This window comes from Spodoptera frugiperda, chromosome 19 (genome assembly GCF_023101765.2).
Source record: "Spodoptera frugiperda isolate SF20-4 chromosome 19, AGI-APGP_CSIRO_Sfru_2.0, whole genome shotgun sequence".
NCBI classification, from domain to species: domain Eukaryota; kingdom Metazoa; phylum Arthropoda; class Insecta; order Lepidoptera; family Noctuidae; genus Spodoptera; species Spodoptera frugiperda.
The window spans coordinates 7,083,287-7,110,512 of NC_064230.1; the positions used below are offsets into that span (position 1 = coordinate 7,083,287).

At 37.6% G+C, this 27,226-nt stretch overlaps 4 protein-coding genes, 1 long non-coding RNA gene and 1 pseudogene across 9 annotated transcripts in view; 2 read left to right on the forward strand and 4 right to left on the reverse strand.

Annotated features, from left to right (window-relative positions):
- Positions 1-8,916, forward strand: part of LOC126911861 (uncharacterized) — a 39,100-nt gene extending 30,184 nt beyond the window's left edge. Inside the window, exon 3 of the long non-coding RNA XR_007706343.1 lies at positions 8,774-8,916. This is a non-coding gene — a long non-coding RNA (uncharacterized LOC126911861). The remainder of the gene's footprint in view (positions 1-8,773) is intronic.
- The window catches only part of LOC118281095 (uncharacterized), a 33,604-nt gene extending 18,554 nt beyond the window's left edge, over positions 1-15,050 (reverse strand). For all 4 annotated transcript variants that reach the window (XR_007706300.1, XR_007706301.1, XR_007706299.1 and 1 more), the window contains exons 1-10: positions 14,804-15,050; positions 14,070-14,276; positions 12,796-12,915; positions 11,885-12,448; positions 9,451-9,575; positions 8,372-8,503; positions 6,717-6,849; positions 3,735-4,033; positions 1,567-1,694; positions 87-167 (exon numbers count right to left, since the gene is read on the reverse strand). Coding sequence is in view for 1 of the 4 variants with exons in the window: in XM_050700678.1 (XP_050556635.1) it covers positions 87-167; positions 1,567-1,694; positions 3,735-4,033; positions 6,717-6,849; positions 8,372-8,503; positions 9,451-9,575; positions 11,885-12,448; positions 12,796-12,915; positions 14,070-14,276; positions 14,804-14,846 (1,832 nt within the window). In the remaining 3 variants the exon portion in view is untranslated. The remainder of the gene's footprint in view (positions 1-86; positions 168-1,566; positions 1,695-3,734; positions 4,034-6,716; positions 6,850-8,371; positions 8,504-9,450; positions 9,576-11,884; positions 12,449-12,795; positions 12,916-14,069; positions 14,277-14,803) is intronic.
- Positions 6,877-27,226, reverse strand: part of LOC126911813 (igLON family member 5-like) — a 137,101-nt gene continuing 116,751 nt past the window's right edge. Inside the window, exon 12 of one of the 2 annotated variants that reach the window (XR_007706310.1) lies at positions 6,877-7,073. The gene's annotated coding sequence lies outside the window, so the exon portion shown is untranslated. Of the gene's footprint in view, positions 7,074-20,539; positions 20,637-27,226 lie in introns of those variants that run through there. The other variant, XR_007706313.1, reaches the window with a different exon arrangement.
- LOC126911814 (uncharacterized) lies at positions 15,072-16,838 on the forward strand. Its single transcript, XM_050700741.1, has 2 exons — positions 15,072-15,212; positions 15,391-16,838. Exons 1-2 carry the CDS (start codon positions 15,085-15,087, stop codon positions 16,547-16,549), a joined length of 1,287 nt encoding a protein of 428 aa, XP_050556698.1. The 5' UTR covers positions 15,072-15,084; the 3' UTR covers positions 16,550-16,838.
- LOC126911846 (uncharacterized) lies at positions 16,551-19,148 on the reverse strand (annotated as a pseudogene).
- LOC126911838 (uncharacterized) lies at positions 19,437-20,532 on the reverse strand. Its single transcript, XM_050700798.1, has 2 exons — positions 20,394-20,532; positions 19,437-19,851 (listed from the first exon to the last, which is right to left on the reverse strand). Exons 1-2 carry the CDS (start codon positions 20,492-20,494, stop codon positions 19,545-19,547), a joined length of 408 nt encoding a protein of 135 aa, XP_050556755.1. The 5' UTR covers positions 20,495-20,532; the 3' UTR covers positions 19,437-19,544.

Sequence of the window (27,226 nt, forward strand, 5' to 3'; positions counted from 1 at the left end):
ATGGTTTTCGTAACAAAATCGTTACTAAGGTATAGTTTAAGTAGCCATTAAATAGTTCTGAGTGCGGCAGTGAGTAGACTAGTCACCTGAAGCTCCGTCCACAGTGTTCACACGTTGTATGCTTCTGTTCTTGGTGGTACACCTCGTAATGTTTCTTGGCGTTAGATCTGAAAACAAATAACATATTAATAATATAGACTGCCTCGTTGGCCGAGTGGTTGCAGCTGCGACTGCCGGGCAAGGGGTCTCGGGTTCGATTCCCGGGTCGGGAGAAGTATAGCTGGGCTTTTTTTCGGTTTTTCGAAAATTTCTCAGTAGTAGCACGGAGTCTGGAAATGTGCCCGGTTTATGGCAATAGGCTCACCACCTATTACATGGGACTCACAATACAGATTGTAAAAAGTGGGTGTACACAGTGGCATTATGTGCCATAATATGCACCTCTGCCTACCCCTTCGGGGATTAAAGGTGTGACGATATGTAAAATAATATATTGTAGCGACACATGACAAGTGACAGATGACAGAAGTCGCACATAGACTATCAACAAGCAAATCAACGGATGACGTCATAAACCATACATCGCACATGTGAAGTGTACATGCGAATAAACATGGATAGACAATCCCAACGAACTACAGTTGGGCAGAAAGCTGCCAGGCACGATCACCTTATTTAGGGAACTTTACTCTCTGTTCCCTAAAATATTATATAGCTACTCCCGCGCGGTTTCACCCGCTCTGCTCGGCTCCTTTTGACCATAGCGTCATGTTATATAGCCTATAAACTTCGTCGATAAATGGACTATCTAATACAAAAATAATTATTCAAATCGGACCAGTAGTTCCTGTGATTAACGCGGTCAAATAACCAAACTCTTTAGCATACATACATACATAATCTCACGCCTGTCTCCCATGGGGGTAGACAGAGACAATGGAACGCCAATTGTTATGAATCTTACACACTTCTTTCGCTTCATCAACAGTCATCAGTCTTATCAACAATATGTCATTAGCACGCTCGTGTAAAGTTCCAAAATACCTATCTAGTTACTAGTTTTCCGATAATGCGGGCGCCTCGCTGCTAACAGCTGATTATGAGAAAGCACGCACGCGTGAAATTTTGTTGTTTCGTTATTGTGATAAAAATAAAACTAACGAGTATACAAAAAAAGTTTCTTCGGGAAAGTTGTTTGTAATCATGAGTACAATCACGTGTTTAAATATCGTTCACTAATTACCAGTCACCCTATATAGAAAGCCTCGTTGGTCGAGTGGTCGCAAGTGTGACTGCCGAACAAGGGGTCTCGGGTTCGATTTCCGGATCGGGCAAAGTATTGTTGGGGTGTTTTCGGTATTCGGAAATTTCTCAGAATTGTGTCCAGTATATGGCAATAGGCTCACCCCCTATTACATGGGACTTATAACACAAATGGTGAAAAGTGTGTGTACATTGTATAGCGGCATTACGTGCCATAATGTGCACCTCTGCCTACCGCTTCGGTTATAAAAGGCGTGATGTTGCTTGACGTTGCCTATGTAGAAAGCAAATGTGTGGACTTACATATTCCTCGCTACGCGCGGACATAACCGACAGGATATCCTCACAGTATGACTCTTGGTGTAGTGGAGCGCCAGGTCGGTGGGAGTCTTGTACCGCAGGTGACAATACTCACACACTTCCGCAAGACTCTGGGCATTAAACAAAACCAATTCAAGTTATATAACGTGTAACAAAAAGGGGGTATACTTATCAATTGCACGGTTTCTAGTCAACATAACAAACGATACGGGAAGGGTTTTTTAAACTCATGATTTCATGGTACCAACTTATGAATTTTTCATTGATTCAAAATTAGGTAGGCAGGTACTAGGCGATCAGATTGACTGAAAAAATGTTTCGTAATATTAGCGAGTGATCCCTGTAGTGTTGTGACACGTTTGTATGATTTGAAATCAAGAACTATGCGATACCAAGTATATGATACTAATTTTTTTTTAAACGTATTTTAAGCTGAAACTTTGTGTAGAGATTCTATTCAACCTGTATTCATCAGCCCTTCTTGATGTATATGTGTATTTTGTTACACGTTGTATATTGGGGAAGGTCATTTTTTGAGGGGGGAAAATCATCCAATGACTTCAGACTCTTACTGACTAAAAACCACCCCGTTCCTTCTCCTGCTTTGAGCCGGAGCCCCGGTAACCTTTTACGTAGTCCGCAGCTCCGAATATTGGGGAAGGTCTATGTTTATGAGTGGACGTTTTGTGGCTTATACAACATACTGTATGGAAAGATCGCAGGATGACTTTCCTAGTGATAATCATCAGCCTATTGTGCAGTATGGAGCGAACATATGGGACTTAATTTAAACCGCATGTTTTTTATCATCCTGGCTGACGATATACGAAATATGAACGAAATAGGCCCAGTAGGTAAGCCAAAAAGTGCATTATTCTCTTTGAACTAATTTGAGCACTCTTTACAAATACATGTCCGTAACATGCCTAGACAACCTACAAAATTACAGCTCTTCTATGGTCAAGGTAAATGGAGCACAAACACACACACACACACACACACACACACACACACCATCCTCCAACACACACACTCACCCCCCAACCACCAACACATACACCCCCATCCCCCAAACACCCCCCAACGCTACACAACTCACACACCCCCATCCCCCACATACCCCCTCCCCCCCCTTTCCAAACCCCCCATATACAAAGAGCAACTTAAAAAAAACGCCACTCACCGGGTTATGCCTCACCAAATGATGCGTCTTCAACAGCCCAGCAGCCAGGAACCCGCGGTAGCACAGCTCGCATCTATACGGGCTGTTCATATAGTTCACACTCGACTTCCTATCTAAGACATCCTGTATCTTCTCGTCCACACTCAACACACAGACACCCCCATCCCCCAACACACACACTCACTCCCCAACCACTAACACACACACTCACCCCCCAACCACCAACACACACACTCACTCCCCAACCACTAACACACACACTCACCCCCCAACCACCAACACACACACCCCCATCCCCCAAACACCCCCCAACCCACACCCCCCCATCCACCAACGCTCCCCAACTCACACACCCCCATCCCCCTACCACCCCCTCTCCGCTCAACATCCCCCTCACATATGCAACATTAAAAAAAAGCGCCACTCACCGCATTATGCCTCACCAAATGATGCGTCTTCAATAGCCCAGCAGCCAGGTACCCGCGGTAGCACAGCTCGCATCTATACGGGCTGTTCATATAGTTCACACTCGTCTTCCGATCCAGTACATCCTGTAACTTCTCCTCAGCACTCATCTTATGCACAAGCAGACTCAAACACACATCTACAACCCTCAACCCCAACATACAGTCCCACCCCCAACACACCCCACTCACACCCCCCCATCCGCCATCCCCCACACACACCCCAATCCCCAACACACACACTCACCCCCAACCCCCAACACACACCCCTATCCCCCAACTCACACCACCCATACCCCAACACCCCCCCCCCCATCCCCCAACACACCCCCCAACCCCCAACACACCCCCCATCCCCCAACTCACACCCCCCATCTAGGACGTTTTGTAACTTATCGTCTGAGCTCATTTTGTGCACAAACACACACACCCCATCCCCCTACACCCCCCCACCCCTCCCCCCACACACAACTTAAATAAAACCAACTCAAAACGCCACTCACCGCATTATGCCTCACCAAATGATGCGTCTTCAACAGCCCCGCAGCCAGGTACCCGCGGTAGCATAGCTCGCATCTATACGGGCTGTTCATATAGTTCACACTCGCCTTCCTATCTAATACATCTTGTAATTTCTCCTCAGCACTCATTTTATGTACATCTACGCTATATACAGTTTCAAACTCTCTCAGCATGTCTTCATTGTCGAGTATACTCGGCTTTTTCCGCCTTTTTATGTCTGCTAAGGGTTTAATTTCTTTTATTTCTATATCTTCCGCTACGTCCATGTTTTCTAGTGTAGCTGTGTGAAATAAGAATAGGAATTAACATTAGCTAACTGAAGGACTAAATAGATTTTTAATTGGGTACTATCCTCGGTCATAAATAAATTATTACAACTTTCCAATACAATAAAATATTTAAAAATAATCACACTCGTTCATAGATGATCTATTTAATTTTCGAATTTTTCTAGCTAATTTTCTAGAAATAAGTCTGCTATTTGACGTCAAAAACTTATGACGTCATAACGCACTATTTGATACAAAGTTCATAGAAAATATCGTTTTTGACGTTTCGAAAAAAGTATTGAATTTGACTAGTAGGAAAGTTGCCTATTGTCATACCCTGTCATCATCCCTATTTTTTCTTAAGTTGCCCCACACTAGGATTGTCTCCTGTGTCGTGTGTGCGTTTACAAACATACAAGTTCACATACACATGACACACAGACCCGGAACAACAATTTGTGGATCACACAAAGAGTTGCTCTGTGCGGGAATCGAACCCATATGCCTAGTCACCGCGCCAACCGTGCAGTCAGCACGGACTAAATAGATTTTTTATTGTCATTGTCCCTATTATTTTATTTATACCTAATGCGCTCTAACAAGGTGCGGCTGACAGATTCAGTAACGTTTCGTATCACTCTTGAAAGTTGCTGCGATTTAAAAATTATGCCTTAATATTTTAGCTGTATCACATTCGTATTATGTTAAATCATTCGGATGCGTAGTTAATTAAATTAAAACCAACCGGAATGTTCTAGTATTCAATTAAAATCTAATGAAATGAAAAATAAAGTAAAGTGTTATGCGTATAACGTAAAGCCATAGTCGTGTTTAGTGATGGGATGTACGGCTACGATGGATAGGTAGTCGATGTTTTTTTAGAATAAAAAACGAAAATCGTGCGTCGTTCAATTATCATTCTTAAAAAACCTTTAATTATGTGGGTAAATCCACTGTAGACGCGGCTCTCTCTGCCCAAACCACAGTGACATTATCTGAGCAGAAATATGTAGTAGGCATTTTTCTAGACATTTCCGGCGCCATTGATAATGCGTGGTGGTACTATTCCAACATATACAAACTAATATATCCTGGTTTTCTTCACGGTTCTGTAAAACTGTAACTCTGAAACACCTCAGGGCTCGGTCATAAAATATTTATTTTGACAAGTATATACACGTAGTTAGACTGCACAACTAAATAACACACACATTTAATAAAAAAATTCAAGAGAATTAAATGTATGCTGCGAGTATCGATAGCGATAAAAAAAGATTTTTCTAATGTCCATCCCTAAAGAGAGACGTCAACGTCATACTGGCATCTGTCAGCCGCACCTTGTTAGAGCGCATTAGGTATATTTAAACCGACATGGTCACTAACACTATCATTAGAACTTGAGACGGGATATTTACCATGTTTATTTATGTCTATGAGTCTCCTAAGTAATGCAATAGTGTAAATAAACATGGTAGATTAGTTCATCCGTGATCATGGCGCTTGCAATAGTGCCGAAATATCGACATAAATAAACATGATTTTATTGTAACTTTCGACATTACGTGAGTAAGCCGATAACATAATAATTAATTAATAAACATGGTAAATATCCCGTCTCAAGTTCTAATGATAGTGTTAGTGACCATGTCAGTTTAAATAAATAAATAAAATACAGTAGAGCCTCGATAATCCGTACTCAAGCTAATCCGAACGCCGCTGTAATCCGAACTGCCGCAGTCTTTAACTATAACTGAAAAGAGTGCCATACTGGATAGTTTGTAAGATGGAGTGTCTGGAACTTCTCTTTCCCTTAAGTATGGTGTTGGAAAATCGACAACTACTGATTTAAAGAAAAAAGAACAGAAGATACGGTCGTTTGTAGCTCAAACCGAGAAAGGCCCAGGTTTGAGAAAAACGCTTAAATTGCCAGAAAATCCCGTTCTCGAAGAAGCACTTTTCACTTATTAATAAGTAACTTGTGTAAAATGTGGTTTAAATGTGTATTTTACTAAACCTCAATAAATATATTTATATCAAAATATAACTAAATTTTTTTCTATACTGTATTTCTATAGTACATATTATAATCCGAACGCTCCGTGAGTCCGAACAGGGGTAATTTTTTGGTAGTTCGGATTATCGAGGCTCTACTGTAATAGGTATGATGACGGGGTATGAAAATTAAAACATCTATTTAGTCCGTCAGTTAGGTAATGAAAAAATATTAGACACGTATCAGTCAGTGAATCAGTAGGCTGGTGACGTTACGTCAGTCAGGCCGTCAGTAGGCTGGGTGACGTTACGTCAGTCAGTCAGTAAGCTGGGTGACGTTATGTCAGTCAGTTCGTTAGTAGGCAGGGTGACGTTACGTCAATCAGTCCGTCAGTGATGTTTGATCGCGCTAATCTCCAGAACTACAAATAGGAGCTAAGCAGAGCGGGTGAAACCGAGCGGAAGTAGCTAGTTATAAATAAACTAAGTTATAAATAAACTAGCTACTTCCGCGCGGTTTCACCCGCTCTGCTTGGCTCCTATTGGTCATAGCGTGATGTTGTATAGCCTTTAGCCTTCCTCGATAAATGCACTATTCAACACAAAAAGAATTATTCAAATCGGACCAGTAGTTTTGGAGATTAGCACGTTCAAACAAACAAACTCTTCAGCTTTATAATATTAGTATAGATAGATATTTACCTGTATCCTCAATGTTAGGATTTCCATCATAATCATGTTCTGCCTCCATTTTCACCCGCTCGCCCACAATATCGACATAATTTATCTCTGTCCTCTGAAGCTTTAAGTTTTCTAGCTTAGCAGCGCGTCCCAACTGTAAAAGATGAATTAAAACACATTTTTTTTTTATGAAACACACCGGTAATCGAGCAGACGTATTACCTGATGGTAAGCAATCGCCGCCGCCCATGGACACTTGAAACACCAGAGGCGTTACATGAGCGTTGCCGGCTTTTTGGGAGTTAGGAATTTAAGGGTTGTTGTTCGGGAATCGGGGATGGGGAAGATTGGGAAGGGGGGAATTGGGCCTCCGGTAACCTCACTCACACAACGCAAGCGTTGTTTCACGTCGGTTTTCTGTGAGGCCGTGGTATCACTCCGGTCGAGCCGGCCTATTCGTGCCGAAGCATGGCTCTCCCACACTTAACTCCCACACATAAAGAGTAACGTCACGCCTTTTATCCCCGAAGGGGTAGGCAGAGGTGCACATTACGGCACGTAATGCCGCTATACAATGTATGTCAACTTTTCACTTTTTTGTGTGTTGTAAGTCCCATGTAATAGGGGGTGAGCCTATTGCCATATACTGGACACGATTCCAGACTCGAGTATCTGATTTATGGATAGTAGGGAAGCCATATATATGTATATAGCACGCATCTCTCCATATAAAAAACATAGCTTAGCTAAGACTGAATCAATCCTTGCGTTGTGTGACTGAAGTTTCCAGAGACCCAATCACCCCCGTTCCCAATCCCCGATTCCCCAACAACCCTTAAATTCCTAACCCCCAAAAAGCCGGCAACACACTTGTAACGCTTCTTATTTTTCGGGTGTCCATGGGCGGTGGCGATTGCTTACCATCAGGTGATCTGTCTGCTCGTTTACCGGCGTGGCCCATGGACACTTAAAACACCAGAGGCGTGACATGCGTTGCCGGCCTTTTGGGGGTTAGGAATTTAAGGGTTGTTGGGAAATCGGGGATTGGGTAGATTGGGAAGGGGGGAATTGGGCCTCCGGTAACCTCACTGACACAACGAAACAGCTTTATTTCACGTCGGTGTACAGCTCGGCCGTGGTATCACTCCGGTCGAGCCGGCCCAGCAGTGCCGAAGCATGGCTCTCCCACACTTACAAGTATGATAAATCTAATATATAAAATTCTCGTGTCACAGTTTTCGTTGCCATACTCCTCCGAAACGGCTTGACTGATTTTGATGAAATTTTTTGTGCTTATCCGGTATCTATGAGAATCGGCCAACATCTATTTTTCATCCCCCTAAATGTTAGGGGTAGTACAACACTACATTTTTAATTTTCCGCGGACGAAGTCGCGGGCAGAAGCTAGTGTGGCGACATTCTGACAAGTGACAGATGACAGAAGTCGCACATAGACTATCGACGAGCAAATCAACGGATGACGTCACAAATATCCTGCATCGCACATATGAAGTTTACATGCGAATTAACACGGATAGAAAATCCCAACGAACAACAGTTGGGCAGAAAGCCCGCCAGGCATGATCACCTCGCATGGTCGGAGGATCCTCCTTTTCTTAGGGAACTTTACTCTCTGTTCCCTAAACTAGTAAATAAATAAATAAAAGTATACTAACAACACCGGTATAGCTAGCTTCCATCAATTCCTTGGCCGCCTCCTTGCAGTTCTGACTGAATTTGTGGCACTTCCTCAGTAGAGTGATGCAGTGGCTACATAGCCATTGTGGTAGACGGTCGTCTGTAGTCAACTGTGAATTAAAGATTATAATAAACTCAAACTCAAATAATTTATTGCATTCATGTGTACATTTGGATAATATGTAATTAGGGAATTTGTCTCAACATGAAACCTGGTTAGGGTACGGAAACATACATTTATATAATATTTCAATTAAGAAAAATACAATGTCACGCCTTTTATCTCCGAAGAGGTAAGCAGGTGCACATTACGGCACGTAATGCCGCTATACAATGTACACCAACTTTTCACCATTTGTGTTATAAGTCCCATGTAATAGGGGGTGAGTCTATTGCCATATACCGGACACATTTCTAGACTCCGTGCTACTACTGAGAAATTTTCGAAAAACCGAAAAAAGCCCAGTATCTTTCCGACCCGGGAATCTAACCCGACACCCCTTATCCGACAGTCGTACTTGCAACCACTCGACTATTGAGGCAACATTTTGTTTTAATGAACCGCCTGCAATTTTCGTTACCACCTCATTTTTTTTTTTATTTCAGTTAATAGGTATCCCTAGAAGATCAGGTGATCCGTCTGCTCATTTACCGGCTTATACCATTAGTCCAGTCATCACACATTGTTTGTACACGTGGTGGTGCAGATGAATTATACTTTGCGGCGCTCGTACGCCAAAAACTATTGATTTTATGAAAAAGTTATCAATACATAAATTGTAGGATTTTTTTTCTAGTTTAATTTTGTAGATAAATATTTTTTCGTAAAATGCGTCGGAACGGAGATATTAATAAAAAACCGTTTTTAGGCGCCATTTTTTCAATATGGCGGCGCGAGCGGCGGTTGTACGAGGTGGCAAAGTTGAAATTCGAAAAGAGCATACCAAAATCTATAAATTCACCAATTTTCAAAACTCCCGGAAAACTTTCCAGGTAAAACTACCAAATGACTGGACTACATACAAAAAACTAAGCCCCCGTTGTACGGGCGACTTACCTGTGTCCCAGACATAGTCTGGTAGACTTGCAAGACATCAGTTTCATGAATATTGAACAGTTTCCTCTTGGTAGTAAGACACGCTCTGCAGATCGGCACGGCAGGATCGAACTTTCTTCTAAACACTGTAGGAATAAAAAGAAAATCTATATGAGTCAACATTATATCCAATAGGCTAGTTTCCTACTAGTCAAATTCAATACTTTTTTCGAAACGTCAAAAACTATGTATAAATTTTTATGAAATACTCTATTATGACGTCATCAGTTTTTGACGTCAAATAGCAGACTTATTTCTAGAAATTTAGCTAGAAAAAAAGAATCTAAAATTAAGCAGTTCGTCAAATTGATGAATGAGAGTGTGATTATTTTTGAATATTTTATTATTGTATTGAAAAGTTGTAATAATTTATTTTTGACCCAGTCATTATCCCTATTATTTGCGACTAGCGACCCGCCCCAGCTTCGCATGGGTGCAATGGTGGTATATTATCCATGTATCATACATATAAACCTTCCTCTTGAATCACTCTATCTATTAAAAAACCGCATCAAAATCCGTTGCGTAGTTTTAAAGATTTCAAAGTCAAAATTATTTATTTCAAATAGACCAGGAAGGCACTTTTGAACGTCAAAGCAAATACAATAATATTAATAACGTCTGTCTGTCGGTCAGTCCTCTAGTTGCTCTATTTGCTCGTTCCAAAGTGTATATTCCTATGGAGAAGAACGAGCAAGAAACTCCATAGGTTACTCTACTACTCGATTTAAGCGTACAAAGAAACATAGGGACAGAGAAAGCGACGTTGTTTTATACTGTGTAGTGATATATGAGGAGGCGGAACAGTTACGTGAGTAATCCGAAATCGAAACGAGAGCGTGATAGGTGTTCAGGGGCCTTAGTCTGCTATTACAATTGTGTCAGAATGGTCGATCACTGAGCAGTGCGAGAGGGACGGAGTTATACAACCTACATAGCTCCGTCCCTCTCTCCGTAATAGCAGACTAAGGCCCCTGATTGGTTGGTTTATTCGAGCCAATCAGAGCACCAAACACGCTCTCGTTTCGTTTTCGTTTAACGCAAAGCAAACTCGCACTAAGGGTCCTGTACATAGAATCTCTCTCAACACATTGATTCATATTCATATTCATTTATTTGCTTTTCACAATGTATGTACATAGATATTCTTAAAAGTAACAATTATGGATCCAGTTTGTTCACAGCAATTTTAAAGATATAAAAATTAAGGTTTAATTATTATATAATTTTATATTATTATAGTTTATCTTAGTTTAAAAATGCTTAAATAATTATAATTATTGAGATCTTAAAATTATACTTTGTAGGTGATTACTTATGTGTGTGTGTGTGTATGCGTGTGTGTGTAAGAGAGAGAGAGAGTGGGAGGAAGTGTGTGGGTCATTGTCTATATAATATGTCTATATGTCCATTGGACTCGACCAAAATGGTTGTCTTTTTTTATTGGGGCAAGGTTTGTATCAAAGAACTAGCAAAACCGGCGAACTCGCGTTGTATGTGATAATTATTTGCCGTTTTTTGCTGATCTCTTGATTTTTTTTCCTGAATTTTCTTTGCTATAAACCTCACGGAGCCTGAGACCTTTCCAACGAATGCAAAACCGTGGAAATCGGTTCGTGCGTTCTGGAGTTATAGCGTCAGGAACGAAAACCTGACTTATTTTTATATTATAGATAATACAAAGGGAACATTTAGAAATATCACCTGGATAAAGCCAGGCAACGCCGCTAGTAAATAAAATAAAATTCTTATTAGTATACAAATAAAATTTTAATTAAAAACGTCTTCAATTTTCTTTTACTGCCTCCATTTTTTTAAGCCAAGTAATATACCTAAAACCTTCTCTTAAGCCTGAAAAATACTATACAGAAAACCGCATCAAAATCGTTAAAGCCAAACATGAGATAATCGCGCACAAACACACATACATACAGGTTAAACTGAGAACCTACTTTTATGGAAGTCGGTTAAAAACAAGCATTTATGGTCAAACTTATACAAGTTATAGTAAAAAAGAAAAAAGTTTCTTCGGGAAAGTTGTTTGTAATCATGAGTACAATCAGTGTTTAAATATCGTTCACTAATTACCAGTCACCCTATATTAAGGACTGATGATGACGACTATGAAAATCGTCTTGTGTGAAAAAATAAAAGATAACATTAAATAATAAGCATTTTATAATAAAACCAATATACTATTATTAGAACTTTTGACGGGATATTTACCATGTTTATTAACTTTGGTGAGTTTCCGATATTTCGGCACTGTTGCAAGCGCCATGATCACGGATTAATCCACCAAAGTGAATAAACATGGTAAATATCCCGTCAAAAGTTCTAATAATAGTGTTAGTGACCATGTCAGTTTAAAAACTTATAAAACCAATATAATTACCCTTTCGTGGTATATAAACCTGATCCTTCGCGCCTGCAACCAGTTTTTGTCTAGGTTTCAACAGTCCTTTAACATTTGACAGTGTTACACGTTTAATATTTCCTGCGGGCTGTAACTGTCCTATAGGTTTCAATTTTATTATAGGTTTTAACTTTCCCACAGGTTTCGACAGTACTATAGGTTTCAACTGTCCTACGGGTATTAATTGTCCTTTCGGAGTTGCTTGTCCTATAGGGATCAACTGTCCTTTGGGAGTTGGTTGTCCTATAGGAACCAACTGCCCTTTGGGAGTTGGTTGTCCTATAGGGACCAACTGCCCTTTGGGAGTTGGTTGTCCTATAGGGACCAACTGCCCTTTGGGAATTGGTTGTCCTATAGGGATCAACTGTCCTTTCTGAATTGACTGTCCTATAGGAATCAACTGTCCTCTAGGAGCCGATCGTACTACGGGTTTCAAGTTTTCAGCAGGCTGCAACTGTTCTATGGGTTTCCACTGTACTGTAGGTGTCAACTGTCCTTTAAAATTGTCCTGTACTTCTAGCTCAAATTGTACCTCAGGCATATCTGTAACATAATTAAATACAATATTAGAATATTTACATTATTTTGCTCTGGCCAGTTATCCTATAAAATAATGAAATAAATGTGGGAGATGCTTGCTTCGGCACTGCTGGGCCGGCTCGACCGGAGTGATATCACGGCCTCACAGAAAACCGACGTGAAACAACGCTTGCGTTGTGTGGGTGAGGTTCCCAATCTTCCCAACAACCCTTAAATTTTTAACCCACAAAAGCCCAGCAACGCACTTGTAACGCTTCTAGTGTTTCGCGTGTCCATGTGCGGCGGCGATTGCTTACCATCAGGTGATCCGTCTGCTCGTTTACCGGCTTATACCATAAACAAAAACTTACCACTTTCATATGGTAGGGAATCGCAAGGATCCAGTTGTATATCATAAATTTCTGCTTCATCTTTACAATTTTCTTCATCAGAAACATCGGGTCCTATCTTCTCAAGTCTTTTGGCAACGTCTAAAAAGAAAAAAAAAATTTTTTTTTCTTCTTTTAAAATCGTTGCCCCACATCAGGATTTTCTCCTGTGTCGTGGGTTCGTTTACAAACATACAAGTTCACATGCACATGACACACCCAGACCCGAAACAACAATTGGTGGATCACACAAAGAGTTGCTCCGTGCGGGAATCGAACCCGTTACCCGTTACGCGGCATCCAGTTGCCCAGACACCGCGCCAACCGTGCAGTCATGTTATTATTACAATTATTATGTTATCGTTAATTTCTGTAGTTTATCTTTGTAAACTATAGTGATAAGTAAATTTGTCGTTAATACATTATGTAGTTAAGTTTTTTTTTTTTTTTTGGGGGGGGATTACAATGACTTTTCTCGCCTTGGGCGAGGCGAGAGGGAGTGTCAGACTCTTACTGACTAAAAACCACCCCGTTCCTACTCCTGCTTTTCGAACCGGAGCCCCGGTAAACCCGCTAGGTAGTCCGCAGCTCCGGATCACATATAGTTATGTTATCGGCTTACTCACGTAACTGTTTGACGAGGCACTCGAATAGTTCCAAGCCATGCTAGACGCTCATATTCATAAGCAGCAATCCGCGACACACGACACGGCGACTGTCACATTGCTACTTACGCTGCTCATGAATATGAGCCTCTAGCATGGCTTGAGACTAGTCGAGTTCCTCGTCAAACAGTTACTTTAGTCATAAATAAATACTGCACGATTGGCGCGGTAGCTAGGCAACTGGCTGCCGCGCAACATGTAGTGTGTTCGATAACCGCACGGAGCAACTCTTTGTGTGATCCACAAATTGTTGCTTCGGGTCTGGGAGTCATGTGTATGTGAACTTGTATGTTTGTAAACGCACACACGATACAGGAGAAAATCCTAGTGTGGGGCAACGTCTTTAAAAAAAAAAGTAACCAAGAATTGTATTGTAAATCTGATTGAAAAAGAGTAACCTATGGAGTTTCTTGCTCGTTCTTCTCCATAGGAATCTACACTTTGGAACGAGCAAATAGATTCACAAAAGGACTGACCGACAGACAGACGTTATTAATATTATTATATTAGCTTTGACGTTCAAAAGTGCCTTCCTGGTCTATTTGAAATAAATGATTTTGACTTTGACTTTGAGTAATAAAAATTACTTACCTGGTGGTAAATGAAGACTTGGCAAAGCAATACGACTGAGTCGATGATTACGATTCTTATGTTTATCTTCAAAGTGTCGGTCACATACTACACGGTTCCGGTAATTCTTTATGTCCTCCGGGTCCTCCGGGTTCCCTCCCATAAGGAAGACCCATTTCTTAAACTGATTCTTAAACTTTTTTATGTTCGGAAACTGATGTACCGTTACTGAAAAAATACATTAACATTAAAAAAATCTTTAGCTCGGTATTTATGGTTGTACATCCGACAAGTGACAGATGACGTCATAAACCATACATCTAACATGTGAAGTTCAAAAAAAAATCTCAATTCACTGTGGATGCGTTTAGCTTAGCACTGGTGAAAACGGACTCAGCTAGCTAAGCTAAGCTGTTGTTTAGATTGAAAGATGCATGCTATAGATGTCCTGTGGATGGCTTCCCTACTATCAAAACATCGCATACTCGAGCTGCAAATCTTCCTCGCTACAGCTACATAGCTTAGTATCAATGGAAACAGTCACATAGTTTCACAGCTTAGCTATTACATCTTCATAGCATAGCTACATAGCACATCTCTGGTGGAAAAGCACTCTTTAAATCATATTTTGATTTAAAACAATTTGTTATACAAGTTTACCTAAACCTAAACCTTGTTTATACTAGTTTACCTTGTTTATTGTTTGTCCTACTAACAAGATAAAAGCGAATTAATATAATAAAATCGATACTTACATCCATATTCATGTTCACACCCAAATGCACACTTTTTAGGCATTGTTGTAATATAAAACGTTCACTTAAACACAGTAAATATCTAAGTAAATTAATAAAATTCACAACAAAACACTGATCTTTTACGTTTTCTATGGACCATTCATAGTTTGAAGCATCATAAATACATATACGTAGCTATTGAAAGAATATTAGAAGTTTTCTTCTTATAAAATCATTTCGCAAAGTATATTATTTTATACTTATTATAATATTTGGTATGTCTCAAGTTGATAGTTATCATGGAACCAGGTTTTGTTAAAGCAGACAGTAATAACTTGCCTAGAATCGACGCAATTATGCTTGGCCGATTTTTCGCGTCAAACAATGACTTTTGCTCATCGGAATTTCGCAATATCAAAACTTCGATGTAAGTATACCCAAGTGTAAAAATATTTAAGCTTAAATTAAAGCAATATACAGTTTCAGTATAAACTAACATATCTATTATGTAAATTTATTTTGTAGAGCAATTTTTTGTTAATTTTGAGGTTAGAATTACGAGGTGTAAACAAGTGATAAATTAATGTGAAATAATTTAATTTCAGGTCATCACGAGCTTCTTACGGAGATGACGCCGTAAGCTATGTGCAGCTTAAGCGAGAAAACAAATTTTGTACTGTAAAGTGCAAAATATGTCCAGAACACAAAGTTCATGCCAAATTATATGGATGTACATTGGTGGTTGATGAAGAAGATGACATTATTCTGTCTGTCCAGTGTCAAGACTGTGTAGCATCACAGGGTGGCTGTAAGCACGCTATAGCGTTCCTTATGTGGGTTCATCGTCGAAGTGAGGAACCATCATGCACTTCTGTGGAGTGCTATTGGAAGAAATCCAAACTGTCTCAAGTTGGTACTACAATTAAATATATGACAGCGAAGGAATTGTCCAAAGGAAATCCCATATTACCAGCAAATCCATCTGTTTTTAATAATTTTTTAGAAGAGGCAAGAAAGAGAAAAGTTGAGGACTGTCAACTTTTAAAATACCAACCTACTTATAGTGAAAGTGAAACATGGGCTATCTCAATGCATCAACTTACTTATAAGTTTAAAGAAAGATGCGTTGAAGATTTTTTGAAGAAAATTGAAATAACAGCATCTTTAATCAAGAAAGTGGAAGAGGAAACAAGAGAACAGTCTAATAGCGCTCTGTGGTTTGAACTGAGATATGGTCGAATAACTGCTTCCAGAGCATTTGAAGTAAGCCGATGCAAAACAAGTGACGGCACACTCATTTCCCTCATACTAGGTGGTAAAATTCCTGATACTCCGGCCATGAAACGTGGCCGTGTTCTAGAAAATGAAGTGAGAAAAACAGTTGAGAGCAAAATAAAAAAAAAAGTTAGTAAGTGTGGCCTCTTGTTAAATTCTAAGTACCCAATGATTGCTGGTTCACCAGACGGAATTTTCGAAGATGGGATAGTTGAAATTAAGTGTCCTATTAGTAAAACAACATATAAAAATTATATAAAAAATGCACTGGCTACAGAAAAATATTATGCCCAAATGCAGCTTCAGATGTATTTATCACAAAAGAAAAACTGTTGCTTTTGTATAGCTGACCCAGACTTTAGTCAAAATAAAAAAGTGGATATAATAAATATAGAATTTGATCCTCAATATGTTGAGAATTTTATCAATAAGTTATTAAACTTTTGGAAAATTAATATATATCCTTTATTATATCAGAGTGTAGAGTGAGTATGTTTGGATTTTAAATAAAAGTAACATTTTAAATTAGTTATATATATAGTTGATGATACTCATAAACTGCATAACTAACAGTGATTCAAATTTAGACTGAACAGAAAGATTCAAATTTATGAGTGAGTCTATGAGTATCACCGACAATATATTTCTTGTATTTGTATGTATGTCCGCTAGTATTTTATAAAATAATCTTACACTTTATTCATCAAAGTGTAGACTTAGACTAAGTGTGTGTATGTACATAATATATGTTTTGAATAAAAAAGAAATAATTTTGAAATTTTGTTTTATTTTACTAAAGAATCTTGCAAATTAATTAAAGCACAGGCTATGATTACTATGTCATCGAGTATTTTTACATGTTTTAAATTAACACATGCATGTGGTTTAAGCATATAAAATTCACGTAAGCGCCGAATAACTCTTTCTACATGTATTCTCAAGCTGGCTATCTGTTTGGTTAGCTTTGCTTGACTTTTGCTCATTTTCACTCCTGTTTCAACGCTTGGAGGCCTTACTAATGTAATATTTGATTTTTTGAGATACTGCTCTACATGCTTAAAGCCCCTGTCTGCCATAACAACCATACCACTTTTTAATGATTTCACAAAGTCACATGATTCCACTACACATGTGTCAGTTGTCCTGCCTCCAAATCCAGGAGAAATATAATTAACCAATCCATTTGGTGTGCATGATATTAAATATTTTATGGTATTTGTTTTTTTATATTCAGACCATGTCAGAGCTTGGTTTATTGCCTTAGATGGCTTTTGGATCTCAATTTCAAGGCAGTCGATAATGCAACTCACATTATAATATTTGTGCCTGAATGCCATAGGTAAGGTCCTTTTAATCATATCCCTGTCTAGCTCCACAATAAAAGGACGCATAAAGCTAGCTATCAGAGGTATATTTTTTAAAAATATCTTGCTTAAACCTGCTGGAGTCATTCCATAATCATCTGTGAGCTGATTAAATTTAACATCCAAACGTATCTTATTTAAACATAGCAATATATGATGTTTAGGAATATTTAATTCAGCTTTTAGTATGTCAATTAAGTAGTAACAACTGCTCGGAACACCAATGTATATTCGAGGTTTCTTTTCAATTTTTCCAATTGTGTGCAACAGTGTCTTATCAACTTCTAGTCTTCTGTCTTCTGCAATTAATTCACTACAGTCAGAAGATGATTGAACTTGTAATGATTGCACTGATGACGAACAACTGTGGGTGGCAACAGATGGTGTATATAAAGATATATCACTATCAGAGTGCTCTTCTTTATTCAATACAGTTCTTGTAACTTTGCTTAGATTGGAGACAGAAGGATATGTTTTTTTGATGATCTCAGCTTTAAACGGGGATGTGGAACTAGATATTATTGATGGCTTCAAGGGTGATGATGCCTGGTCTTTTGTTTTGATATTGATCTGGACAGCTTTACTTCTGAATTTCTGCGTTATACATGCTTGAACTGATTTTTCTACTTTATGCTCACATGTAACTTCTGGCTCATTTTGTTCAACTGTTTGGAAATCTGCAAAAAGTAAAGTAATTAATTTCATAATGATGATTAACTACTTACTTATTGAATAAAATTATTTGTTTTGTTTATTACTCATACACACCTGAACTTGTTTGAGGAGTATCTTCGAGAGACGAACTTGGAATACAACTTTTATCTAATTCATTAAGACACTCTGCTATTGTCGTAATTCTTTGTTTTTTTACTATGTATGGTCGTTCTGTGCTGCTACATGTTCGTTTTCTTCTATCTTCTTGACATTCAAATTTACTTGGAGTACAACCTGGTTTCATGCGCACTTGTGATACTCTTCCCATAACTCGGTATAATTAAGCATATCATTCGGCAACTAGAACAATAAAACGTGTATGTTAAAACAATGAATATAAATAACAGATAACATGATATCATAATTAATCATATCATTCGGCAACTAGAACAATAAAACGTGTATGTTAAAACAATGAATATAAATAACAGATTCTAGATCATCTGTTTCCGTTTGCCACCATCGTCTCTGTTTTGGTTTTAAAATCAAAACAAAAGAACTAACCCCAACCACTATTGAGTAAATTCATTTGTTTTCTTTTACATTTATATTGCTTACATTATGTTGTGAATAATACTTACATCGAAATGATCTTCACAAAAATACATTCTCGATTTTGTTGATAAAGAATGAGCATCATCCCTTCTTGCTAGAGTTAGCCACTTTCTTCGTATTTTTACATCGTTTGGAACATATATAAATAATTTGTTTGGCGTATTTATGCTTGTGCTTGTACACTGGGGCACTACACAGTTCTTGTAATACGAGGGATTCATTTTTCAATAAATAAAACACTGATACTCTCCGTTCTCTGTATACAAACACACTTGTTTGCCAAGGCGTGACGTCATCCAAGACGCCATGACAGTCTTAAGCGTTTTAGAGGATAATTTGAATTGGTTTTTTTAAATGCAAAATACTTATTGTGAATAACGCTATTTTTCAAAAATATAGGGTTTTTGGGGTAAAATAAACATCAAAGTATATTTTAAACCAATTTTTCAAATTTAGTTAATTCTATTCCTTCCTCTTGAATCACTCTACCTATTAAAAAAAAACCGCATCAAAATCGTATTTAAGCATACAAAAGGACAAAGGACAGAGAAATAATATACTACCTACGATATCACTACATAGTATAAAACAAAGTCGCTTTCTCTGTCCCTATGTACGCTTAAATCTTTAAAACTACGCAACGGATTTTGATGCGTTTTTTATTAGATAGTGTGATTCAAGAGGAAGGTTTATATGCATGTATACGACAACATATCTATTCTATAATATTATAAAATTAAAGAGTTTGTTTGAACGCGCTAATCTCCGGAACTACTGGTCCGATTTGAATAATTCTTTTTGTATTGGGTAGTGCATTTATCGAGGAAGGCTATAAGCTATGAAACATCACGCTATGACCAATAGGAGCCGAGCAGAGCGGGTGAAACCGCGCGGAAGTAGCTAGTACAGCTATATAACTTACCTCGTGACTCCGAAGGTTTATAGATATGTTGTGGGAATGGCAACAACTGCTCATCAGTGAGGGGTGGGGCGATCAGATTCAGGCTCGGTACAGCATCCCTGTTCAGACGGTTGCCGGCTTTATTGAAATCTTCCCTTCTAAAGTGGTTGGAACATAGATTTCTCCTCTCATGTAGCTTTTCTATAGGAAGATCTACTAACTCATCGTTACCAACTCGTTTAAGCCATTCTCTGCAGCTGAAAAACGAAAAAATCAATACTAAAATAAAAATAAATACCTATGTATAAACCTGAAATAAAAAAGAATTGCCCTTAATTAAGATTTTCTCCTGTATCGTGGGTGTAATGTGCATGAGTTCTCATACACATGACACTCAGACCCAAAACAACAATTTGTGGATCACACAAAGAGTTGCTCCGTGCGGGAATCGAACCCACTACACGCTACACGACGACCAATACCTAGCCACCGCACCAATCGTGCAGTCATTTGTTTGTCGGAATGCGCTACTCTCCGAAACTACTTATCCGATTTGAATAATTATTTTTGTGTTGGATAGTGCATTTATTGGGGAAGGCTATAAGCTATAAAACATCACTCGTAAAGTGATTGTGTTAAAAATTTTCTATGTGTCCCCCTAAAATGTAAAAAAAAAGTATAATTTGTTCGAAATTTAATCCCAACCCTTTCAGCCGTTTTGACAGGATTGAGTAACAAACATAAAATTAGACAAACTTTCTTTTATATATTATTAATAATTAATAATATCAGTACTTACCGATCTGGGTTCAATGGAAAACTGGTGAAGAGCAGTTTCTCTTCCCTAGGCCATGCCTCATTAATATGACAAATTTCACACCTTCTGTGCCCTTTACCCATTCTGGTTCAAAGGTATAAATTATCACACACTTTAAAGTTACTGTATTTTTTTTACATTTGATGGGCCGACGTTTGGCCGCTATCTCGCCTGATGGTAAGTGATGATGCGGCCTACGATGGAGCACGTCTGCCCATAAGCAACCTATGCACTCGGGCTTTGTAGATACCCAGGTTATACCCATATAATTATTAAAACTGTATTAATAAAACTGATTGCACAGTTAACACGGTGCACAAATCTACAGATTGTTGTTTCGGGTCTGGGTGTCATGTGTATGTGAACTTGTAGGCTTGTAAATACACCCACGACTTTAATGGGAGGTAGTGTTGTGTTTGAAGATTATTATTGTAAAGAAATTTAGTACCCCAGACCAGTTAATTCAATTTGAAAACATAAATAAGTTAAATAGACATTGATTCTTCTGCAATAAGTGGTTCACAAATACAAATGCTAGCAATTGTTTTCATTGATGAAGCAACAGAGACAGTATAAGACATCTCTTTCATAGCAAACTCTTAAATATGTATTTAGTAAGAAATAAATTATTAATCACAAGAATAATTTATATTTACTATTGTAATCTTCTAATGCATTACATTTACTTTTAAAGCATCTTATATACAAAGATATAGAGGTTACCGGCAATATATCTATAAAAACTATATGAAAACACATTATTTAAAAGCATATATGAAACAGCGGACCAAGTGCTCAACTCAAAGTTAAATATAATTCCTCAATCAGTACAAAACCATGTAAAAAAAGTTCATTATTTACATCACAAACATATGTAAACAAACGCGGACATTTTTTTTTTATTGTTATGTTGGTAAACGTAACCTAGGTAACCACAATTACTATTAGGTTGGCTAAACACAGTCACAAATTCCCGACACGAAATAATTTTCCACAAAAGAGAAAAATATCAACACTTCGCTCGATTCTTGTGAATGACAATGACACTGACAGTAGTTAGACAAATGACATTTGAAATGACCATAGATGATAGACTTAATATATTTTTTTAAATATATTATTCAGTAACCTGTTAATTTGTATCACTACATAGTATAAAACAAAGTCGCTTTCTCTGTGCCTATGTCCCTTTGTACGCTTAAATCTTTAAAACTACGCAACGGATTTTGGTGCGGTTTTTTTAACAGATAGAGTGATTCAAGAGGAAGGTTTATATGTATAATACATGCATAATATATCACCATTGCACCCATGCGGAAGCTGGGGCGGGTTGTTAGAATAATACAAAATTAAAAAAAAAAATTGTAACCACGATTAATAATAATTTTTTCTTGCACATTTCAAAATAGATTGCAAAATATTAATTATAATCATAATAGTAAGATTTATTTGGATATTTTAGATCAATTTATAAGTTGTAAATGTAACGCATGGTGATGGTAAAGCAGAGAACACTTATCACCAACCCTACTCTTCCCCTGGGTGTAGCATACCCAGTGGTGGAATAAGCAATAGTTTAAGTGATAATTAAATGTCTAACGCCTGAATACTGAAATGCTACTCAATTTTAAGTTGTACTTAAATATCGTGCTATCTCTGTCATTTTATAAAGAATTGATAGGGACAGAACTAGTCTTGAGAGCACCTTTAAATTGAGTAGCGTTTGAGTATTTGGACATGAGTAGGGCACTAGAATTGAAACTTAAACCGGGATATTTACCTTTATAGTTTTCAGTTTATCCATGATCATGGCGCTTGCAACAGTGCCGAAATACCTCATAAATATTTAAAAACATAGTAAATATCCCAGTTTAAGTTTCAATTCTAGTGTTAGTGACCATGTCAGTTTAAAAACTTATATGAGTAGGGCAGTTTGTCAATAGTGTTACTAACCTTTGTTATGACTACGGTCAGCGGTATCAATGTAGTAGCGTGTTGTATGTTTATTTACAGGAACCGACTGCTCATCATTGACTATAGGTATAGATTCTGCTGTATTACCATCTGAAAATACAATAAATGAAAATCTGAGGAAAAATACTTGCAGTGTTCGTAATCATCTATACATATAGGGTGACTGGTAATTAGTGAACAATATTTAAACACGTGATTGTACTCATGATTACAAACAACTTTCCCGAAGAAACTTTTGTTGTATACTCATTAGTTTTATTTTTATCACAATAAAATTTATCAAATCAATTAAATTTCATCATATGCCTACACATACTAGCTAAAAAAAGATGCAAACAGCCCATAATAGGACTAATTAGATTAATATAGGTGTCCAAATAGATTAGCGTTTGTATGTATAATTCCTGATATGTCTTATAAGTACCTATAACTTTCTTTTTTAAACATTGCCCCTATTAGGATTTTCTTCTGTGTCGTGGGTGCGTTTACAAACATACAAGTTCACATACACATGACACCTAGACCCGAAACAACAATTTGTGGATCACACAAAGAGTTGCTCCGTGCGGGAATCGAACTCGCTACCCGTTGCACGGCAACCAGTTGCCCAGCCACCGCACCAACCGTGCAGTCAAATAACTATATATACCTATACTAAATACAGTCCACTAATAATTTTTTACCATCAGTTGCAAATATACCGGCGAAGTAAATACACGTTGTTTTCTTTAAAAAATCACCGCACGCAAAGTTCAACCTTATCTATTAAACAATAGTCAAGAACATACCTGAATCACCTAAATTTAAGGTGGGTACCGCATTCCTGGTTAACTGTCGGCTAGGTAGTTGGTAGCAGTCGAGAAAATGTTTATTACATAGCCTTATTTGATCATATATATAGGTATCTCCTTTCTCCTGCGTAGCAACATCCAGCACGGTTTTCCAAACAGCATATCTTAATAGCTGATCTGGAATTATGCTCTTCGGATTTGGGAAATGGTGTAATGGACCTTAAACAATAGATTTGTATTCATAATTTATGTTTGTTTATCGGTATATTCGCAATAGCTTCTGCCTGCGTGTCCAGAAAGATGAAATGTAGGCTACATTTCATCAGTGTTATTTCAGTTTATAATCTACCCCTGTTCCAAATTTTATTCTGATCCCTTTAACCACGATCTTATGAAGGAGTAACAAACATACACATAAACATTCTAATTTATAACATTACTAGCTACTTCCGCGCAGTTTCACCTGCTCTGCTTGGCTCCTATTGGTCATAGCGTGATGTTTTATAGCCTATAGCCTTCCTTGATAAATGCACTACCCAACACAAAAAGAATTATTCAAATCGGACCAGTAGTTCCAGAGATTAGCGCGTTCAAACAAACAAACAAACAAACTCTTCAGCTTTATAATATTAAGTATAGATAGATGAGAAGGTGCTTTTCCACCAGAGATGTGCTATGCTATGTTGCTGTGGATGCTTTGGCTTCCACCAATCATATTCATTGGTACACATAGCTTAGCACTGGTGGAAATGGGTTCAACTAAGATATAATATACTAAGATATAATATATAACCATTGCACCCATGCGAAGCTGGGGCGGGTCGCTAGTTTACAAATAAGAAAACGAAACTACTTTTTATTTATGTTGAAAATCTTGTTGATAACTAAATTAAGATTATGTTTAGAAGCTTACTACCATACTCAGAGACACTTAAACTATTCCTTAGGAACGATTTTGTATAGAAAACTAATAATAATTGCTAAGGATTTGGTTAAGTACCCATTTAAATAACTCTGAGCACGGCAATTAAGGTTTTATATATTCAAAATAATACACAATATAGTGTAAAAAACTCTACTTACTATCACCAATTATACACCCAAAATAACATCGATTTCGACATTTCTGTCCCATTTTTATTCAATAGTTGTAAAATGTTTTAATCCAAATATACCGTAGGTAACAACAGTCACATATAACCAATTTTCTGAATGAAAATTGCCTCTAATAATAATTTAAAAGTCCGTTATAATAAGGCTTAGTATTATAAATATTACTGTTTTAATAATGAACAAGAAATAAACCGCCAAACGTATGAAAACAACAGTTTCCTTCTATGTTTCTATAACATAGAAATATAGAACAAATGTATATTTTGTCTGACAGTATTGACGATTTGACGTTTTGTCATAGTGGAAAATTATAAACCCTTGCGCTGTAACAAGGTGCGGCTGACAGATGCCAGTATGACGTTGACGTCTCTCTTTAGGGATGGACATTACAAAAATCTTTTTTTATCGCTATCGATACTCGCAGCATACATTTAATTCTCTTTAATTTTTTTATTAAATGTGTGTGTTATTTAGTTGTGCAGTGTAACTACGTGTATATACTTGTCAAAATAAATATTTTATGACCGAGCCCTGAGGTGTTTCAGAGTTTCAGTTTTACAGAACCGTGAAGAATATAAGTGTATATTAGTTTGTATATGTTACTAAAGCAACCACGATCTTTCAGATTATGTACCACCACGCATTATCAAAGGCGCCGGAAATTTCTACTATATATTTGTGCTCTGATAAAGTCACTGTGGTTCGGGTAGAGAGAGCCGCGTCTACAGTAGATTTACCCACATAATTAAAGGTTTTTAAGAGTGATAATTGAACGACGCATAATTTTCGTTTTATATTCTAAAAAAACATCGACTACCTATCCATCGTAGCAGTACATCCCATCACTAAACACGACTATGGATTTACGTTATACGCATAACACTTTACTTTATTTTTGATTTCATTAGATTTTATTTAAAGACTAGAACATTCCGGTTGGATTTAATTTAATTAACTACACTTCCGAATGATATAACATAATACGAATGTGATACAGTTAAAATACTAAGGCATAATTTTTAAATCGCAGTAACTTTCAAGAGTGATACGAAACGTTACTGAATCTGTCAGCCGCACCTTGTTACGGCGCATAGGGTTATAGTAGATAACCAATGGTCAAATACGACGTTTTGTTATCATTAAAAGCATTTATTTATTTAGTAAAAACATGCACAATTTTATAGCTTAAGCCAATATATTATACAATTAAATGATAAATGATATTTATTTTTGTAAGTAGGTTATAAAATAACACTTTTACACGTCAATATTTCAAATAACTAGATGAGGCCGGCATTTCCTATCCGACTACTCTGAGAAGAAATGCCGAAACAAACTCAGAGGTCATAGTCTCTTTTAAAGTCCAGACAATGAAATAGTGAATAATAAATCCAGACAATGATATAGAGGGTAAAGTGATATAAAAAGTATAATAATTTTAATTACTTAAAATTAATTCATCAGCCATCCATCTTCTCACAAAATCTTAAACATTAACGACATACATCCTTCCAACTCGCTTCCAAATCACACTGGTGCGGACGTTGAAAGCATTGAGCACGTGTTAATAAGTGAATTATTCAACGAGTAGCAGTAGCATCCATTTTTATTGTGTCAATAACAATAGGCTACTTTCCTACTAGTCAAATTCAATACTTTTTTCGAAACGTCAAAAACGATATTTTCTATGAAGTTTGTATGAAATAGTGCGTTATGACGTCAAATAGCAGACTTATTTGTAGAAATTTAGCTAGAAAAAATCGAAAATTAAATAGTTCATCAAATTTATGAATGAGAGTGTGATTATTTATAATATTTTATTGTATTGAAAAGTTGTAATAATTTATTTTTGACCGAGGATAGTACCCAATTTATTAAATAATAAATAGGAGATAGGTAGGTGTTTAAGTATACTTTTTTTTTTGAAGGGGCAAAACATCCATTGACTTCTCCCGCCTTGGTCGAGGCGAGAGGGAGTGTCAGACTCTTACTGACTAAAAACCACCCCGTTCCTACTCCTGCTTTTCGAACCGGAGCCCGAACCTGCTAGGCAGTCCGCAGGATTTAAATTAATATAATTTCACGACAAACTTTTACATAATTTGAACTGATCAGCATTTTTATGATAACTTTCGTGAGACATACTAAATTAATTATTATGATATCGGCTTACTCACGTAACTGTTTGACGAGGAACTCGACTAGTTTCAAGCCATGCTAGAGGCTCATATTCATGAGCAGCATTCTGCGACACACGACGTGGCGACTTAGTAGTTTAGCATTTTTTTGTCATGCAAACTAAACGTGTTTAAAATATTTTGCTGAAGATATCTGCTTCAAAATTTATTTGCAAGATTCCACTTAGCACACAATATATTTACATTAAGTGTGGGAGAGCCTTGCTTCGGCACGAATGGGCCGGCTCGACCGGAGTGATACCACGGCCTCACAGAAAACCGACGTAAAACAACGCTTGCGTTGTGTTTCGTTGTGTGAGTGAGGTTACCAGAGGCCCAATTCCCCCCTTCCCAATCTTCCCCATCCCCATTCCCGAACAACAACCCTTAAATTCCTAACTCCCAAAAAGCCGGTAACGCACTTGTAAAGCCTCTGGTGTTTCAAGTGTCCATGGGCGGCGGCGATTGCTTACCATCAGGTAATACGTCTGCTCGATTACCGGCAAGTCCCATAAAAAAATAAAATAAAAGTCATTACCTATAGTAAGCATGGATAGGACAATGGTAAGTGTCCACAAGCCCGCATCCTCACATCGGACGTATCGCACGCAATGGATGTTAGTTTACACCTTACATCTATAATATACCTTTTTTTTTTTTTTTTTTAGGGTGGAAAATCATCCAATGACTTCTCCCGCCTTGGGCGATGCGAGAGGGAGTGTCAGACTCTTACTGACTAAAAACCACCCCGTTCCTACTC

Bases quoted from the DNA above. Each gene is read 5' to 3' on its own strand.
- LOC126911814 (XM_050700741.1), top strand. From the start codon at position 15,085: ATGGAACCAGGTTTTGTTAAAGCAGACAGTAATAACTTGCCTAGAATC. The intron at 15,213-15,390 runs GTAAGTATACCC...ATTTAATTTCAG, and splicing joins CGCAATATCAAAACTTCGAT to GTCATCACGAGCTTCTTACG.
- LOC126911838 (XM_050700798.1), bottom strand. From the start codon at position 20,494: ATGGGTAAAGGGCACAGAAGGTGTGAAATTTGTCATATTAATGAGGCA. The intron at 19,852-20,393 runs GTAAGTACTGAT...TTCGTTTTTCAG, and splicing joins TTTCCATTGAACCCAGATCG to CTGCAGAGAATGGCTTAAAC.